General features: G+C 48.7%; 1 protein-coding gene across 1 annotated transcript in view; it reads left to right on the top strand.

Annotated features, from left to right (window-relative positions):
* Positions 1 to 17,005, top strand: part of LOC121440584 (protein APCDD1-like) — a 30,285-nt gene extending 13,280 nt beyond the window's left edge. Inside the window, exons 3-5 of the mRNA XM_041641342.1 lie at positions 1,771 to 2,302; positions 13,208 to 13,529; positions 15,071 to 17,005. Coding sequence (XP_041497276.1) covers positions 1,771 to 2,302; positions 13,208 to 13,529; positions 15,071 to 15,516 — 1,300 coding nt within the window. The 3' untranslated portion in view covers positions 15,517 to 17,005. The remainder of the gene's footprint in view (positions 1 to 1,770; positions 2,303 to 13,207; positions 13,530 to 15,070) is intronic.
* Positions 17,006 to 17,941: the final 936 nt, after the last annotated feature.

Below are 17,941 nucleotides of genomic sequence, written 5' to 3'. Positions count from 1 at the left end.
GTGGCTCTGAACTATCTTTCAGAATAGGTATTTTTGTTACTGTTTTTGATCTGGGCTAGGCTTTTTCTCGTTGTGGTGTTGTGTTGGGTTTTTTTTTTTTTTGAGACAACATTGCATTGTGTTATCCAGGCTAAGCTTGAACTCCTGAGTTCAGGTGATCCTCTTGCTTAAGCCTCGGAAGTAGCTGGGACTACATGCAGGTGTGTGCCCCTGTATCCAGCTAACAGGTCTTCTAATCTAGGAAAACTCGAAAGTGATTGAATGATGTCATGCCTGGACCATGCTTAAAATGAGATTTGGCTTTATTAAAGGGTACGCCAGCTGTTTTGTGGCAAATGAATGGGAGCAGCCATAAGCCAGGACTGACTAGTGAGAGCCTTGCGCATGTTTGCTAGAGCTGACGATGGCTTAAATGAAGGGATGGGGGAGCAATGGAGAGATGGTTGGTCTGAGATACACTGAGTTCAGGAGGGAGACTCCACAGGCTGTTGATGCTGAGGTTAAGAGAACAAAATGAAAAAGAAGAGGTCTTCCCACTTCTGCCTCCACTGACCCCCAGCACAGCTCACACTAAACTCCAGTTTCTTGGGGTCAAAAGCCTAGAGTAGTCTTTGTCTCTTTCTTTTGCCTCCAGTGGCCAGTGCTCAAAGAATTATGTGTTTTATATTCACAAGGCATTATTCAACATCAATGGATATATTTACACAACAGAAGTACCCATAAGTACTAGTTACTGCTCATCGGTCTGCCAATTCAAAGTCTAAACTGTTGACGATTTTAAGAAGCACCTGTGTTTGGGATTTTATCCCAGTTGCTTGGTTTAGCCATGCTGTCTGTCAGCTCGGCTCAGAGTTCTTGATGTGCAGAGGCTGGATTCTGATGAGCTGAGTCGGCACTGGAAAGACCAGGTCTGACCCACTTCATAGTCAAACTCTGGGCAATAAATCAAGGAATCCCCTCCCTCCACTGATGCAGGTTCTGCTGTGTCTATATGGACTGAGGACAAACCATGTTAAAATATCCCTGAGCCCATGAGCTATTTTGCTCCGTAGACCCAGTCACAAGTTTCTGGCTTGGGAGCTTAGCTTTTATCTAGGGACAGTTCTCCTTGTCAACCAACACAAACCCAAGGAATCCTGGTCTCTCTTATTATGTTAGCTTTGCTCCCACTTAGTTGCCTTATTGTTTCCCCCACCAAGAGAATAATACTTTTGAGTGGCTAGAAGAGCAAACTTCCAGTACTGCCAAGTCTCCATTTCAGGACAAAGGGCATCTCATACCAGCCTAGACAAGGTCCGTCATTTGAAATGTTCTTGAATCCTTTTGGTCTACCAGGTAACTGTTCTTTGTACAGACCAGCAGCACACTGTCCCCTCTTATCCAGTAAGAAGGGAACTTCTCTGTGAGGTCCCTGTTTCTCCTCACATACAAAGAGTGAGAAACCTTTAGATGAGAATAGTTAGGGTCAGTTGCAGAGGCTGAATTGTCTAGATTCCTGGTCAGGCTCTAGAACTTGGCTTTTTGTGAGTGTGCGCATGTGTATGTGTGTGTGTGTGTGTGTGCGCGCGCACGCGCACGTGTGTGTGCATATATGTGTGTGTGTGCGATCTTGAACATGTTTCTTTTGCCTCAGTTTCCTCAGATGTGGATGGTCATCAGACAGGATACCTAAGTTGTTGTGAATGTTCAATAGATTGATTTTTCGCGGGCTTACTCTCTTTCACGTGCCCTTGGATTTACTCAAGATTTACCTGTTCTTTTCTTCAACAGCTGTGAAGTGAGGTCGGGGCCAGAGTTCATCACAAGGTCTTACAGATTCTACAACAATAACACCTTCAAGGCCTACCAGTTTTACTATGGCAGCAACCGCTGTACCAACCCCACCTATACGCTTATCATCCGAGGCAAGATCCGCCTGCGCCAGGCATCCTGGATCATCCGCGGGGGCACCGAGGCCGACTATCAGCTTCACAGCGTGCAAGTCATCTGCCATACAGAGGCAGTTGCTGAACAACTCAGCCGACTGGTGAACCGAACTTGCCCAGGCTTCCTGGCTCCTGGTAGTCTCTGGGTACAGGACACAGCCTATGACCTGTGGCAAGAGGAAAGTAGCCACGAGTGCACCAAGGCTGTGAACTTTGCCATGCACGAACTGCAGCTCATCCGTGTGGAGAAACAATATCCCCACCACAACCTGGACCACCTGGTGGAGGAGCTCTTCCTGGGCGACATCCACACCGATGCTACCCAGAGGGTGTTCTACCGGCCGTCCAGTTACCAGCCTCCCCTGCAGAATGCCAAGGTATCCACCCACCTGACCACAGAGTCCTGCAGAGTCTGCATTCCCTGGACTAAGGAAAACAGGTGGCCCATGGGGCAAGTCAGGGAGATCCCAGGGGACCTGAGGAATGTAGGGTTCTATCTCGCAGAGGAGGTATTTCAGGAAAGTAAATGAAGTGTGGGATGCTGGGAAGTGACATGTAGCGGGGAGTCCTGGGACTGCCACCCACTTGTTTTGTGTTCTGGGGGGTAGTTGGGGTGCTCATAACAAATAACTCTAACAATCTCAGAACTGCAGCCCAGAGGACACCATGAGGAACATGAGGGGTACCATGACAACATGCCGCAAAAGACTCCCATCAACACCACACACCCTAGCACTAGAAGCCCCTGAGACACGCTACCATGGCCCTCTAAGGTCCTAAGGGGTCACGTGGATTTCAGTGCCAACATTCGAACCAAATCTCTTCTTTCTAGACCCAAGTTCTTCCCATTTTTTTTAAATGACTTGGGAAGCCGCTGTGGTTAGAAGGTGGACTGAGGAGGGTAGGAAGCCATTAAGCCTTAGAATGCTCTTTTATTGAGTTGTGGTCTAGTAATATTTGGGATCCACAAGCTGTCTCCTCCCCTAAGCTCCAAATCATGTCAGTCAATGAATAACTCCCTCGTTTCCACTCAGACATTTGTGGAGTTCTGGGCTGGGAGGAGCAGACAGAGTCAAGCCTGGTGGAGGCGTCAGGGGTTTTACTCTATAGGGTCCCCCAGTCATGCGAATCAGCCTCGGTGGAACAGTGCTGAGAACGGCGGGTCTAAACACGGAGCTCGGGCTGGCTTTTACTCATTGTCTAAGGTCTTCTTCATGGTATTCATAGAGTTTACTCACCTCTCATCAGTCATCCCAGGATCTTCTCCGCTGGAGATGTGGCAGCGCCACCTGTCTTTCCGTCTGTCACTGTCAGCTCACGTCATGGAGTTTTGTTATGAAAACTGAAAATTCTGCCCTGTGTGCGAGCTATGTGCAAGACTCTCTGGGGCTGTGCTGTCGTGCTGTGGACAATTCCCCACCAGGACTCGGTGGGGCTCCTGCAGCCTCCTTCCCTTAAGGAAGAGGAAGCAGGTCTCCTGGGCTCCACCCTTAGTGTTCAGGAGCACCCAAGAGGCAAGGGAAGCCTGTAGTTGAGGAATGTCTGGGATTCTCTTACGGTGATGAGCGAGGGGCCTGAAGCTCTGCCCCTTCTGTGTGTGGGAGCCACAGTACAGGTGGCGCGGGGAGGAGCTGATTACCAGGGTGCTGCCAGCTGCTGGAGGTGTCTTCCTAGGCCAGGCTTCAGCAGATCTTTAAGGGACGTGGAGATGAACTGCTAGCTTCCAGCCCTGTTCTGAGTCCTGGCTGGCTGGTAGCCTTATCTATACACTGCATCAGGCCTCACAGGTGCACACCATCTTGCTTAGAACCGCATTAGAAATAGGGGCAGGGAAGGGAACGTCACACCTACCTGTGAGATGTCCTTAGAGTGAAAATGAACCGACTTGCCATTATGCATCATTACTGTAAGTGGCCCGGGGTGTCCACTAACCCCACGCTAACAGACCATGTGTCTGGTCTGTTACTCCAAACCATGGTGGCAATCTGCCAAGCAGGCAGAGCCATTATCAGCTCCCTCATCCCTGCCATGGGCTTTCCAGAGAGCAGAAGAGCAGCTGCGTGCCGAGTGTGTCAGCTCATGACTAATCCTAGCACTCAAGAGGCTGAGGCAGGAGAGTGGAGGGGTCTGCCTGGGTGACATGGTGGGATATTGAGTACCAGAGCCAGTCTAAGCTACAGTATAAGGCTAAGTTATCTGGAAAACAAGCAAAGGCCCAAAGTAACAGCAGCAATCCCATCCCATCAGTAGTGAGGGGTAGAGTCAGGTCAGGCAATCCCATCCCATCAGTAGTGAGGGGTAGAGTCAGGTCAGGCTGTCTGCCCCCCATCTGACCCCATGCCACTGTTTGCACACCCAGGGCCTGGTTCTGTTTCCTTGCCAGCATGTGCCCACTTTCTCTCTTTGATGTCTTAAGCTCCTTTTGAATGTCAGAAGGAGAACTGTTTTTTGTTTCCTGCCCCCTCCCCCACCTCTCTTACCTGAATCTCTTCCTCCTACTTTCTCTGCTGTGCCTTCAGGCTGTGGAGGTCTCTGGGTGAACCTCTTACCTACTGGCTGCGGTCTATGCTTGAGGAGGACCCTTCGTTTGGTCAATGCTCCTCCCTGGTCAGGGTCTATCTGGCTGTGGCTCCTGTGTGTGTGTAGGGGGGGGGTCCTTCAGAGCCCGTCATCCAGCCCTGGCATGCGATTTCAGGGTGACAGGCACAATGCTGACCTTCTTTAGGGGAGTTTTTATTTCTAAAGAGTTAAAATATTTTCTTGAACTCTGGATAAATTGGCAAGCATGTGGAATTTGGAAATGGGAGCCAGTCCTAGAACACAGCTGTCTTGCTGGCATCAGTCGGGGTGAGCGCTCTTTACCTGACCCTCTAGAAGCCCTGCACTTCTTTCCTGTGCTGTGGAGGAACTGTAAGGATGCTGTCTATCCTGTCTCCTTGGGCTGGAGAGAGGAGCCCTGCTGGTTTGGCAGCTCCTGGAGAAATGAGGCTTTGTTGGCCTGAGAATGTGCAAGCGCTCTCTGATGCCCGCCATGAGACACTTCCTCCTGTCTTCTTCCTTTCTGATGAGGCAGCTGTGGGAGAATTTCTCCAGATTCCCAAGAATCAGGCTCCTCAAACCCCAGGTCCGGGTCCAAGATTCCAGAAACGTGAAGGGTGGAAGATCTTGAGGAAGTGATGTTTATCCAGAATGTAATTCATAACAGGGATAAGGAAGGGGAGGAGTAGCATGTTTCAGGTGATGTCATTTGTATGAAACTAATAATTGAAGAAAGGGAGGAGCAGAGGGTGTGAGGAAGGGGAACCTAGCGATGAATTCTGAAGACAGGTGGAGGTGGGGGTCTGAGGCTTCCTTTAGCTGCCTTCTGTAATTTGTTCCATGGTCTTGTAGAACCTAAACACCACTGCCATGCAAAATTAAAATTCAAATAAAGAAAAAGCCCTGCTAGAAGTTTAAGGAATGGTGAAGCCATGGATAAATAACTGTAGCCCACTGAGAGAAAGGCTTAGGCTTCGCTGGAAGCCCAGGAAGACCTATGCTGTGGGACCACTGTGGCTGCCCAGCCAGAATGGTTGCAAGGCTGTGAAAGGCCTCAGGCTTGAGCAGCTGAAAGGGCCCATTCTTTTCTTGTTGTCCCTTGCCTTGTGCCTCTTGGCCTCAGTGCACAGTGATGCCCCTCAGGAAGTTTTTAGATCCTTCCCCAAGAGGAAAAGTGAATGGACTTGCCCGGTATTATTCTAGTCTCTGGACGTGGTAAAGCCCAGTTGCTTGTGCCCATGGGACATTCCAGCAGCAGGTTGTCTGGGCTGGTTGTGGCTGTCTGGCCCAGGACAGGAAGTAGCCTGGAGTGAGTGTCTTCAAAGAGTACACACACACACACACACACACACACACACACACGTCTGTGTGCAGGGGCCCTGGAATCTCTAGCTTTGAATTCTCTGTCTCCCCCTAATTGCTGGTCCATGGAGACCTGGCTGAAAATTAGTTTAATGCTAAATTGAGTTTGAAACCACTGGTCTTAGCCCCTGTGGAAACAGGACACCATGTAAAAATAGAAACTTCAAGTCAACTTGTTTTCCTAGGCTTTACACAGCTTCGCTGAGGCTCTGAGTCCTCTGGCAAATCAATGCCGTTTGCGGACTCAGGTGTGTGGGGAGTTCTGTCAGCAGGGAATTGGCTACTCTTCATTAAGAAAAATCAAGGTGGCCTAAAATAACCCCTAAAAAGATACTCCAAGTGGGAGTTTAACCTCAGCACAGCGCCGCCCTCCGCCTCGATTCACTAGAGCCATGTAGTTGGAATGTACACCCAAGTTCAAATACAGTGATAGACTCCGAAAAGCAAATCATTGCCAGGAGCCTTAGAAAGGGCAAGACTTTTAAGCAGATGGAACTGATCATTCTCTAGAATTCTCCATGGATTCATCCATAGGATTGTAAATCAAAGAGGCTGTCTAAAAGCAACCCCCAAGCATTGCTTGTCTTACATATTCTAACCGTGTAGCTACCTAGGGGTGGGAGAGAGGGCGGCATCAGGCCTTCACAGCTCCTGGCCCCTACAGAGGAAGAAAAGGGCTAGAACTCTGACACACTCTCCAGTTCTACAGAAGTCAGGCTGGGAACCAGCATCACGTTGTAATTCAGTCTCCTTTGAGAATCGTGGCTTTCTACAAGGCGCTGACTTTTGTCTGCACGGCATTGGTTCCAAGACAGCACAGTTCCTGTGACATGGAGTGTGTGTGCATAGATGTTCTATATACCTCCCTTAGACTTTAAACCATCACTGGTGGACTTACAGTCTCTGAGATGATGCGAGTATATATAAACTATCCTTCAGGATTCAGCAAGCAGAAACAGTACGAGTGCAGTGTTTCCCCCGCAGTGTTTTGGTCTGCATTTGAATGTATCCTCAGATAAAAGCTCGTGCATGAAGAGGGCTGACTGTGTGTGAAAAGGACAGGCGATCCATGAAACTTCCTGGTATTGATGACATCAGAGGGCCTGGAGCGGACTCTATGGGCAGGAGACTTTCTCAGCCCATTGCTGCTGCAGGCTAGGTTAGTTGTTAGGACCCTGAGTCCATGAAGTGAGATTACTGGGCGAGAAGACAGGACACTATGTAAACGGAGACTGCACTTTCATTTCCCAGGCACCCAGACCTGAATAATCACACAGAAACTATATTAATTACGACACTATATGGCCGATGGCTCAGGCATATTTCTAGCTAGCTCTTACATCTTAAATTAATCATTTTTATTAGTCTATGCGTTGCCACATGGCACGTGGTCATGGCATTACCACATTTTCTATATGTCTTGTTTTCTCTGTGGCTGGCTGGCAGCTCACCTGACTCCACCTTCTTTTTCTCTATATCTCTGCTCAGATTTCCCACCTGGCTTTACTCTGCTAAGCCACTGGCCAAACAGCTTTATTCATTAGTCAATAAAAGTAACACATACAGAAGGCCATCCCACATCAACACTAGCTCAGGGAAGGAGCCAGGTACTTGTGGAAGCCCTTGCAGAGATGATGGGAGATGGATATGGTGCAAAGCTTCAGATCTGGAGAGTCATGGCCTGAGATAGTTTCCCCGGCCATTCTTAGGTAAATTTTCCTGAAGAAAATTCTTCCCCCTATTGGGCCAAGGTGTTCACTCTGCAGCAGATGCTTGACAGTAGATACAGACCCAGAACTGGCCGTTGGGGCTTCTGACCACGGTGAGGGTCACACTGTGGTTATGCTGCAGGGCTGCGGCCACGCCCTGGTTGCCGATATGGATCTTGTTATTTCTTGACTCCTCCGGAAGATTTTTTGGCAGACAAACAGGCATGCAGGGTTGCTTTATTTAAGGAGCTCGCAGGCTAGGAAAGATTTGTTGTCAGGGACAATGCAAGCGGTAAACATTTCATCCCTTAAAAGGCAAGAACACTGAGAGGCCAGAGTGAAACCCCCAAGAAGCAGGAAATTGGCCATTTGAAAAGTATGTCTCAGCAGCTAGGGGAGACAGGAGGGGGAGCAGGCAAAGATGCTTCCTCTGTGGACAGCGGCGTCATCTTGCCCCCCTTTAAGGGATCTAAATGAACCAGGGGTCATGGTCTAGAATCTGAATCTAGATTTATTCATTACATTTATTGATTTCATGTGTGTGCACACATACAGAAATTGAGAAATTCAAATTCAAGTGCAGCGAGTGTCCTTATCCCTGACCATGTCCCTGACTCTGAATCCAGACCCAGGAAGCACTGCGGGATGTTGATGTTGCCCCCACAGACAGCATCTCTCCAGGTGGACAAATGTGACTTCTGTCATTCAGCTCCTTCTCACCTAACCTGTGACAGCGTTCTCCCTGTCAGTCTGTCCATCTGGAGCCTCATCAGTTAACCTGGGAAATGTGAGGGAGAGCTCTCTGGGCTTGGCCTGAGAGCGGATGCCAGGGAGGGTCTTCATATGAGACTGTACGCAACAGAAATGTCACCCAGCCCGCTGCAAATTGTCGTTGCAAGCAGAGCTTTCACCGGAGACTATGGCTGCCGTCGCTTACTTATGGTTATTCCGTATGAGAATCATGAATACCTTTTTTTTTAATGCAATGGAGCAAAGGAAGTTTGCTCCAATGGAAAGGAAGTTTCCATCATCTACTCCCATTTCTCTCCTTGAACAAAAAACTTTTAGCCAAGAATTGCTGCTTTGAAGGCTTGTGCTGTGTCCAGCCTGCTTCTCTGATTGATCTTTCACAAGCTCTTCTCAAGTAATTTCTTCCATTCCGGGAAGTCCGTGGAAACAAGTGGGCACTGTCAGCAGATGCTCTTGACCAACCCTCCCGAAATAAATGTTGGCAGGAAACAGGAGAAGCCTCAAGAGCCCCCATCAGTCATCAGCCCCAGAGCCCTTTTCCATGGGGCTGTAGTTCTTGTCGAGGGGACATTTGCTGTTTGCGGAACCTCAGGCCTAAGAGCTGAAGGAGATGAAGGCCACACTCCACAAGCCCCAGGACCAAATTAGAGAGCCAAGTTCATGAGGGTCATCTGGCCTAAGTCATTCTCTCTCTGCACCTTGGTGAGCTGCACTGAGGTTCCCACTGGGACGGTGGAAAGCTTAAGAAGCTCCAAATCCCGTGTCCATATGCACAGGCTACAATTCTTGAACCTGCTGCCCAGGAACAGCGTGCAGACGAGGCAAACCCTGCTCCCTGCCAGCAGTGTGGTGTACTTGGGGGCTACGAGGTCAATTCCCATTTTTAACACCAGTTCCTCTTTTCAGAGAACACTTGCCCGGGGCTTATTTCTAGCTCCAGCCCTCTTGAGTTAAGTCTACACCCCAGCCCTGATGCCGAGCACGGAACCCAGAATCACTTACATGCCGGACAAGTACTCTGCCTCTCCACAGTGCCCTAGGTCCCTAGATTAAAGCTTTTCATAGTGGGTGTAAAGAATAGCAGCCAGGAAACATCTCCTGGCTCCTCTGATTTGAACCTTCATATCATGTGCTCACAGAATCCCTGACTTTAAATAGCCCTTGCTAGCCTGGAGGGAAATGGAGCGGTACACAGCCAAGCCCGCGAGCTCAGGAAAAGATACTTCTCAAGTGTACAGCAAGTCAGGGGTGTAAATCAACTTTCACTTGAAAAAGTCTCCAAATGCAGTTCTTATCTGCTCATTTTTAAAGGCTCTCTCATTAAACCACCCTAGAAAAGGGGCTGTAGAACATCACAGCAGGTAGGCTTTGCACCCTGCTCCTGTGAAATTACTGCTATAGGTGCCTTTAATTTTTATTCATGCCGAAGAGTATGAGAATTTATGAAAAGCACTGTTAAAGTTTAAGTCACAAACAAAAGTATCTCCTTACACACCCATGACTAAAACTGTCACCTTGTTGATCTCTCTCCATGGAGGCCAAAAACACTGCCTCTGCTTATGACATCTTTGGTCGCTTAATGGTAACGGCAACGTTGTTTTAAACGGGACTAGGGGAGCAAACCAGGCTTTCCTCCGAAGAATTCATACAAATAACAGGTATGTTCTTTATCGAATAGTTAAGGAAGTATAAATTTAAACCACAATAGGATACCAAGTTGCCCATTGGGACAGCTGTTACCAAAGGGGGGGAAAGTGGAAAATAAATGTTGGCAAGGATGTAGGGGAATTGGAACTCTTCTAGTTTGCTGATAGAAGGGTCAGATGGTGCAACGACTGTGGGACACAGGCTTGTTCCTCTGAAAAGTAAACACTGTATTACCATACGCTGTAGCTCTTTTACGTCTAGGCAGATACTCAAAAAGATTGAAAGAGAAATGCAAATACATAGGCATTCAACCACGTTCATGGTGTTATTCACAGAAGCGAAAAGGTGGGAAACAGTTTATGTGTCTCCGAACAGAGTAACTGATAAGCAAAATGCGTCTCTACATGGAATGACTAGGCCTTAGCAGGGAAGGACTTTCTGAAACATGTTACAGCATGTGTCTCTACATGGTCTGTGTCTCTGCATGGAATGATTAGGCCTTAGAAAGGAAGGGCTTTCTGAAATATGCCGCAGCATGTTTGAACCTACAGTACATTTGCTAATGACATTGGCCAGTCACAAAATGGCAAATACTGTGTGAGTCTCCTTGTAACCAGTCATATTCAAAGACAGAAAGTAGAAGGGTGGTTGCCGGGGCTAAGAAAGGGAAGGATGGAAAGTCATTTCAGTTAGGGATGATGAGAAGATTCTAGAAATAGGCAGTGGTGGTGGCCACCTAACCATGTGACTATACTTAATGCCACAGTACTATGCACTTAAAATTTACTAAGATGATCAGTACTCTAGCATATATATATATATATATATATATATATATATATATGCATAATAAAACAAAAACAATCAGATTAAGAATTTGGTAACACTCGTGCTTAAGAGCCAGGCTCTTTCTGGTCACTGCACACAAACCCAGATCCCATAGGCTCGCGGGTTCAAACACGCCCAGCCTGCTTTTTTCTTCTGCCCAACTGAAACTGTTTATCTCAGGGATGCCATTCATCTGGAGGAGCCACAGGGCAGCAGAATCCTTGTGGAGTCCCAGACTTCTGCCTCCTTTTCTTAAAGAAGTGCTCCTCATGAATATCCAACCTGCCTCTCATGGTGCACTGTGGAGCAGCCTGGGTGACAGCTGTGCCCTCCCCTCACACAGTCTTTTCCCGTTGAACTAAAAAGCCTTGATCTTCAATGTTCTCCCATCAGCACTGAGCTTTCCTTGAACCAAGACTAGTGCTGAAGGGAAAAATCACATCTTCTCGGGGATTGAGAATTAACTTTCTTGAAAGGCCTTAAGTGAAGGAGGCACAGTGGATGTCCCTAAATTCCCAGCCGATGCAGAAATTCAAGTTGTGAAGAGTGGGATGGAGAAGAAGTGGATGTTGGGATGGGTGAAAGTAAGTGATTCAGCCCACAGAACCTGGTAGGGCCTGCTGGGGAGCGGGCACAGTAGGCAGCAAGCATCTTTGCTGTGGAGATGGTGGCAAGGAGGGGCCCCAGCTCTGTGTGGACCATTGGAGACCCTGTGGGTCCATATTTCTGACCCTGACTGAACATCAGCTTCTGATGCCTCCCCTTTCTGGAGCATGCAGGCCACCTGCAGGTGCTTTAGACCGCCATGCTTGGACAGGGCCTTGGTGCCATTGTGAATTGGCTTCATGGTGAATGTGGTAATAATATTCTGCCATACTCTGCTCTGTACAGGAGTCCCAGAGTGTACCTTGTGATAGACACCAAGTGTGTAAGTGAGGAAGCTGAAAGAGAGAGAAATAAATGACTTGTCATGGCCTCCAGCTGTGAGGCAGGCAGTGGGGCTGGCTTCGGCCTTCAGGGTCTGGCCAGATCTACCCTTATCTGCCCAGAATCAGCACTCGTTTCCCTTGGGCTGTGTACTTGTTATCTCCCCATGGTCTGCTGATCACAGACTAGAGCTCAGTTTAGATGCTCCTGTGTGCCCAGAGGTTCTCTGCAGGGAACCCTGGCCAGAAAATGCACCTGGACTCTGGGACAGGGACAGCTTGGCCTTCCCCTTCACTCTGCACCCCTAGTTATCTCGCCATCTACAAACCACACATCACCCGAACAAAGGACACATTCTCTGCTATAGGCTGTAATTGAGCTCATCTAATGGATGAAGGGGTCAAGTGAGTACAGGGTTTCCCCTTGGTGGGGCTGTGGAAGAGGCAGGTGGCAGCTGCCTACCCTCCCACCCTTACCACAGTCTTCCGGAAAGGCAAGCTTGTCACCATTGCCAAGTCACAGGTACGAGGGCAACAAGCCTACCTTGGTGAAGGAGGTGAATTTTTGACTGCAGGAAAAATGCTGAGAACAAGTGTTTTCCTGTCCTGGGAGGGATCAAGGTGTGATTATGGGCCTGGATACAGATGGGCTGGGAGTGTGGGGCTGCAGGTCCCCGTGAGCTGTGCCTTGCTGGTAAGAGGACTGAGATCAAAGGCCCTGGCCCATGTTCTGTTCACTGGGGGAGGGGGAGGGGAGGAGCACGGACACGACGATTTGTACTGACTTTGAGGGAGTAGAAACTTGGAGAAGACCCCTGGATTACAGTTATCCTGTAGGTTGGATTAGGTGGCAGGCTCATGGTGCTGTGCCCAGGACCAGTTCTCCTGATTTATAGCCAGAGATTTTGGTTGTCAACTCTGAAGCCTCCAGGCAAGTAGGGTAATCAGAGCTCACATCTGCGATATATATGAACACCAGCGAAAACACCACCCACAGGGCACGCCTCCTGGAAGTGAGAGCATGGCTTCTCTGTGGACCTTTAGCTGCAGAAGGTTGGAAAAGCAGACATTTCGAAAGCTAAGAAGCTCTGAACCTCAGGCTCGTGGCACACATGGACAGCTCGTGCACATGCTCCAGAGACCTCCCCACTTCCTCCTGTCTGCTTCCTGTACCTCCCTCATTCACTTTAGCAAAGGGACTCAGAGATTCCGCTCATCTATAGTCACAGCTCTGTTTTCCTTAGCATATTTTGCAGTTTCTTGCTTTACAAAATGTAATTGTGGGGCTGGAGAGATGGCTCAGTGGTTAAGAGCACTGACTGCTCTTCCAGAGGTCCCGAGTTCAATTTCCAACAAACACATGCTGGTTCACAACCATTTGCTTTGGGGGTCAAGTGATGGTGTCCTGAGTGTCCAGTCCTAATCTTGGTGAACCTCCCTGCTCCCATTTTCAGGGATGTGTATGCATACTGAGCTCATGGGAAAACTGAAGTCTCCAAATGTCTTGGTTTCTTTGCTGCAGAACCACAACCATGCCTGCATAGCCTGCCGGATCATTTACCGCTCTGACGAACACCACCCCCCCATCCTGCCCCCCAAGGCAGACCTGACCATCGGCCTACATGGGGAATGGGTGAGCCAGCGTTGTGAGGTGCGGCCTGAAGTCCTCTTCCTCACCCGCCACTTCATCTTCCACGACAACAATAATACCTGGGAGGGCCATTACTACCACTACTCGGACCCTGTCTGCAAACACCCCACCTTCACCATCTACGCTCGAGGCCGCTACAGCCGCGGTGTGCTCTCCTCGAGGGTCATGGGAGGCACAGAGTTTGTGTTCAAAGGTAAGTCTGCTGTCCCTGCTTCTCACAGCACGGCTCAAGAGCAGCTCTGAGACATTTGTTAGGGCAGAACCTCAGCGAGAGGGCGTCTTTGCTGCTTGAGATGCTGGGGATGAGACTAGAGCCATGACTGCCTCGCAACATCCTTGGCGATAACATCTGATCTCCTTCCTATTCAAGCAGGCTAGTACCAGGCATCCATGTGACAGTCAGGTACAATGGGACCCAAACCATCATGCAGGCCTCTGTAATGCGAGAGTCAAGAATGTGTCTGCAGTGGAGCCTAACAGCCTCTCTGGTAGCATCAGGCTTACTGTGTGCTGGGTACTTTTCCTAAATGAGGAATCTGAAGCAGGTGTCAGTTACGACTTGATGCTCAGAGTCGGTACTTCTGATCTGAGCTGGGGCTGCACACAAGCGCTTGTCCCAGGCTTGAAGACGAGAGCATCATGGGGGAAAGGTCGTGCTGTGCACTGCTCACTCAAGCAGGGAAGCTGGGGTCAGGAGGCGCCTGCCCCTACCACAAGGGAGGTCTTGCTGCTTTAGTGTTAAGTCTGAATGTCTGTAATGCAGTGCCAATCCTGTAATACCAAACAATGAGGGAAGCTAAGTCACTGGGTGACTCCTCCAGGGCAGCAGTCTGAGCTGTCTGGTTGCCTCAAGGAAGCCCTGAGTATGGCTGCTCTCCTTTGATGAGGAACTTTGCTCTTGTACACTGGCCTTGTAAACTTAACCAAGGAGAAAATGTCTGCTCGCCCCAAATCCCACTGTGCTGTATGCAAAGTGTAGCCCCTTGGGAGGACCCCAAGGGTCCACAAAGAACTGAGGCTTGTAGTTATTCCTCCATATTGTTCTTGTTCGCAGCATAGCTGCATTTAGATGCGCAGCTGATGGGTCCATATTAGTCTGTGAAGATGCTAATGCAGATACATGTTTGATATGAGACCATCGGATGCTTCAAGACCTCTTCTTAGAAATAAAACCTGAGTTTATTCAACATTTTGTGAGGGTGTTATGTATCCCAAAGAACACTTTAGAGGAATGCTTTATATATCACACTCACAAATGGGCTCATCAAATGTCACCCATGTTTTCTGCACAAATCTACTTCCATCCCTATGTGTTCATGGGGAATTAAGTCCAGGACTCCCTGGATATACCAAAACTCAAAGTTTCTCTAGTCCTTTCTGTGAAATGAGGAGCCTTGCACAACACCAAGGCACACACTCCTTATACCTTACACCATGTCTGGGTTGCTTCTGATATCTGCTGCAGTAGCCCCATGAGGCTGTGTAGTTAAGCTGTGGCTTCAGAGTGTGTGATACTATGAGTTGACTGACTCTGTTTGGTGTGACCACCATTCAGATCAGCATATGAAACTTCCCACCTGAGCTTGCTCTTGTGATTACTGTGGTCAGTGGGGGCAAGCAATCAGACTGTTTTAAAAAGAAAGCTTTGTTGAGACAGTGTTCCCCAGCATTTGCTGGAAGTGTCTGCCTCCCCAGTTGTCCCCCGAGAGTCACGGATATCTCTCTTGTCCACAGTGAATCATATGAAGGTCACGCCCATGGATGCAGCCACAGCTTCCCTCCTGAATGTCTTCAGCGGGAATGAGTGTGGGGCTGAGGGCTCCTGGCAAGTGGGTATCCAGCAGGACGTGACACACACCAATGGCTGTGTGGCTTTGGGCATCAAACTACCTCACACAGAATATGAGATCTTCAAAATGGAGCAAGATGCCCGGGGCCGCTACCTGCTGTTCAATGGCCAGAGGCCCAGCGATGGCTCCAGTCCAGACAGGCCTGAGAAGAGGGCAACCTCATACCAGATGCCCTTGGTCCAGTGTGCCTCTTCCTCCCCAAGGGCTGAAGACTTGGACGACAGTCGGGCCCATCTGTTTGGCAGGGCAGCAGGGAGGACAGCTGGGCCCCTGGTGCTTACATTCTTTGCCTGCATTTGGACTCTACCGCATTGGAGCATCCTCCGATAGGAGATATTTTCTAAAGCAAGACTCTACCGTTTATGACTTTTCTTCACACAGAGAATAGACATTGATTCTTTTGATGCACTTGAATGCCTGAGATCTGCCATTGTCTCTCCCCTGTCCCCTCTTCCAGCCTCTGAGTCCTGAGCAGTGTGTTTGAAGTTTCGGCTTTGAATTTCTTCCAGCCTGATCCCTGGCCTGAGAACTTCATAGCAGTGATTGCACTTTAAATCTGCAGAAAGTCGGAGCTAGTGTGTGTCGGAGCCGCAGCGAGGATAGTAGCTAGCTTCTTAACTCTGGCCCTTCCGCTTCCCTGTGTATCTCTGAGCTGAGCTTTAAACATAGACATGTCAAGCTGCAGCTTTCTCTGCCATCGCTTCTCTTATTTCTCCAATCCCCTTCCACACTCCAAGTTTTCGGCACTGGAATCCAGTGAAGAGTTGGCTTGGGACTGCCATCAAGACCCTGTGTATTAATACAGAAGAGATATGGCTATCAATGTGTACGTAAGAGGGGGTGCAAGGTTCAGCTAAATCATTGGTCCAGCCTTAATGCCAATCACCACTTTCAGAATGTCGAGGAGAGAGGTGTTTATAAATCTTCAAAGTCATTTAGACCGGGTTTACTAGCACTAGTTTTCAATTGTTGAGCGAAGATGGGTGCCATGTACTTGCTTTGGTGACTCAGATTATAGCCTGCTGCTTGCTTAACCCCTGGAGTAGACTGGTCCAGTTGGAGAATTCAGAAGGGCCCCATTTCCCAGACAGTCAGAAGCAGCGGTGCTAAGGGCACCTAGGGTGTGTTAAGTGCCACGGGAGTGATAACATCTGTGGCGGTTTTCTCCAGGTGAGGCATCCGTCTCCTGGCTCACACTGTGGTTGGAGTGGGAAGAAGAACCCCACCTCCGCCATGCCATCCTCACACACGGAGACAGCTTTTCAGTACTCCAGTGGCTCACTGGTGAAAGAGGCCTGGGTGGGACTCGTCCTCACTGGGGACCTGCTTGGAGGCCGTTTCTGTGCAACATGGAGTCTTTATGAGAAGCCACTGTATTATTAGACTGGTTTGATTCGGCTTCCTCTCTGCATTTACTTGGTTCTGCCCCAGCTGTGAGCTCCAGGGCCATCTTTTTCAGGGTTAGCTGCTTCACGGTCCTTAGGAAGGAGGAGGGGATGGCCGCCCATTCCTTTGTGTTATCGCAACTGATGCTATAGACACCAAGTGCTATTGCTCACGGGGAACCCATGCAGGCAGGCGCCGAGACACAGAGAGAAGCAGACATGGAGGCCACGATCCAGGAGCAGTCGGTCCTGTATTTAAGAATTCACTTTATGGAGCAGTAGCGTTCCGTGTGGTGTTAAGTTATAACGATGGCATGGAGTACCAGAGTGCTTTATATGTAGATTATATTTTAAGTCGCGGTGCATACTTGAGGGGTTTTATCCAAAATGAAAATACTAACTTAATGTCTACTAAGTTTAATAAACAAAGAATTTGGAAGAAATCCCACGAAATATGTCTTATTTGACAATTTAATTGATACTGATACTGTCTTCAAAGTGAAAACCTATACTGACTCTAAGACACAATTCAGGGATTGTCCAGGAGTTGGGTTTATAGCCACTTAGTTCCCTGCCTTCCTTCTAGACTCGCCTATTTCTGCTTTTTAAATATGTTACATATACCACCCCAAATGCATGAATGATGAGTCTATGTGAAGTTTGCGTGATCACTTTCTAATGTAATATAAGTCTTTACAGAGAAAAGAAATCCATTTATTCACGATTCACCAGCACACTAAAGTGTGTTAATGTATTTCCCATGGGCATTCATCTCAGCTTGGTTATAGCAGATTCACTGTCACTAGAACAAGGTCACACGACTCACGCTGATAGGGAATTCCCAGTGACCGTGAATGCTCAAAGGATTTCTAGGGCCTCCAGGCTCAAGGACAAAACCGACAAGTCAAGACCAAGATGCTCTGTTCGTTTATTGTTTGTTAAATTTGCCTTGCTTTGATTATGTGCATATAGTGGAGCGGGTAGTGGGGCACACATGCCCACAGAGTGCACAGAGATCCAGGGGGCTGTGAGACACCCAGTGTGGGTGAGAGGAACCAAACTCTACTTCTCTGCAAGAGTAGTGCACGGTTTAACTCCCCCACCCCACCCCAGCTCCTGTGTCATTTAAGGCAGCGTTTTACTACGTGTCTCAGGTTGGCCTTGAATTCCTGCTCCTTCCACCTTTACCCTCTAAATGCTGGGCTGACAGGCCAGGTCTACTGTGCCTGGCCTGGAACAAGATGTTTTCTGAGGAAGCCTAGAATATTCCGTTTATATAACAAGTTTGAAGTACACTGTAGTTAAGTCCTCAGGGCCCAGCAAGTCTCCCTCTCAGTCAGTGATGCATGATTCTGCTTGTAAATTCTAGA

Source organism: Microtus oregoni, unplaced genomic scaffold (genome assembly GCF_018167655.1).
Source record: "Microtus oregoni isolate MIOR12 unplaced genomic scaffold, Mior012 000069F_ref0000032, whole genome shotgun sequence".
NCBI lineage: Eukaryota > Metazoa > Chordata > Mammalia > Rodentia > Cricetidae > Microtus > Microtus oregoni.
Note: the sequence above shows the minus strand (reverse complement) of the source record. Positions and strands in the feature narration are given on the sequence as shown.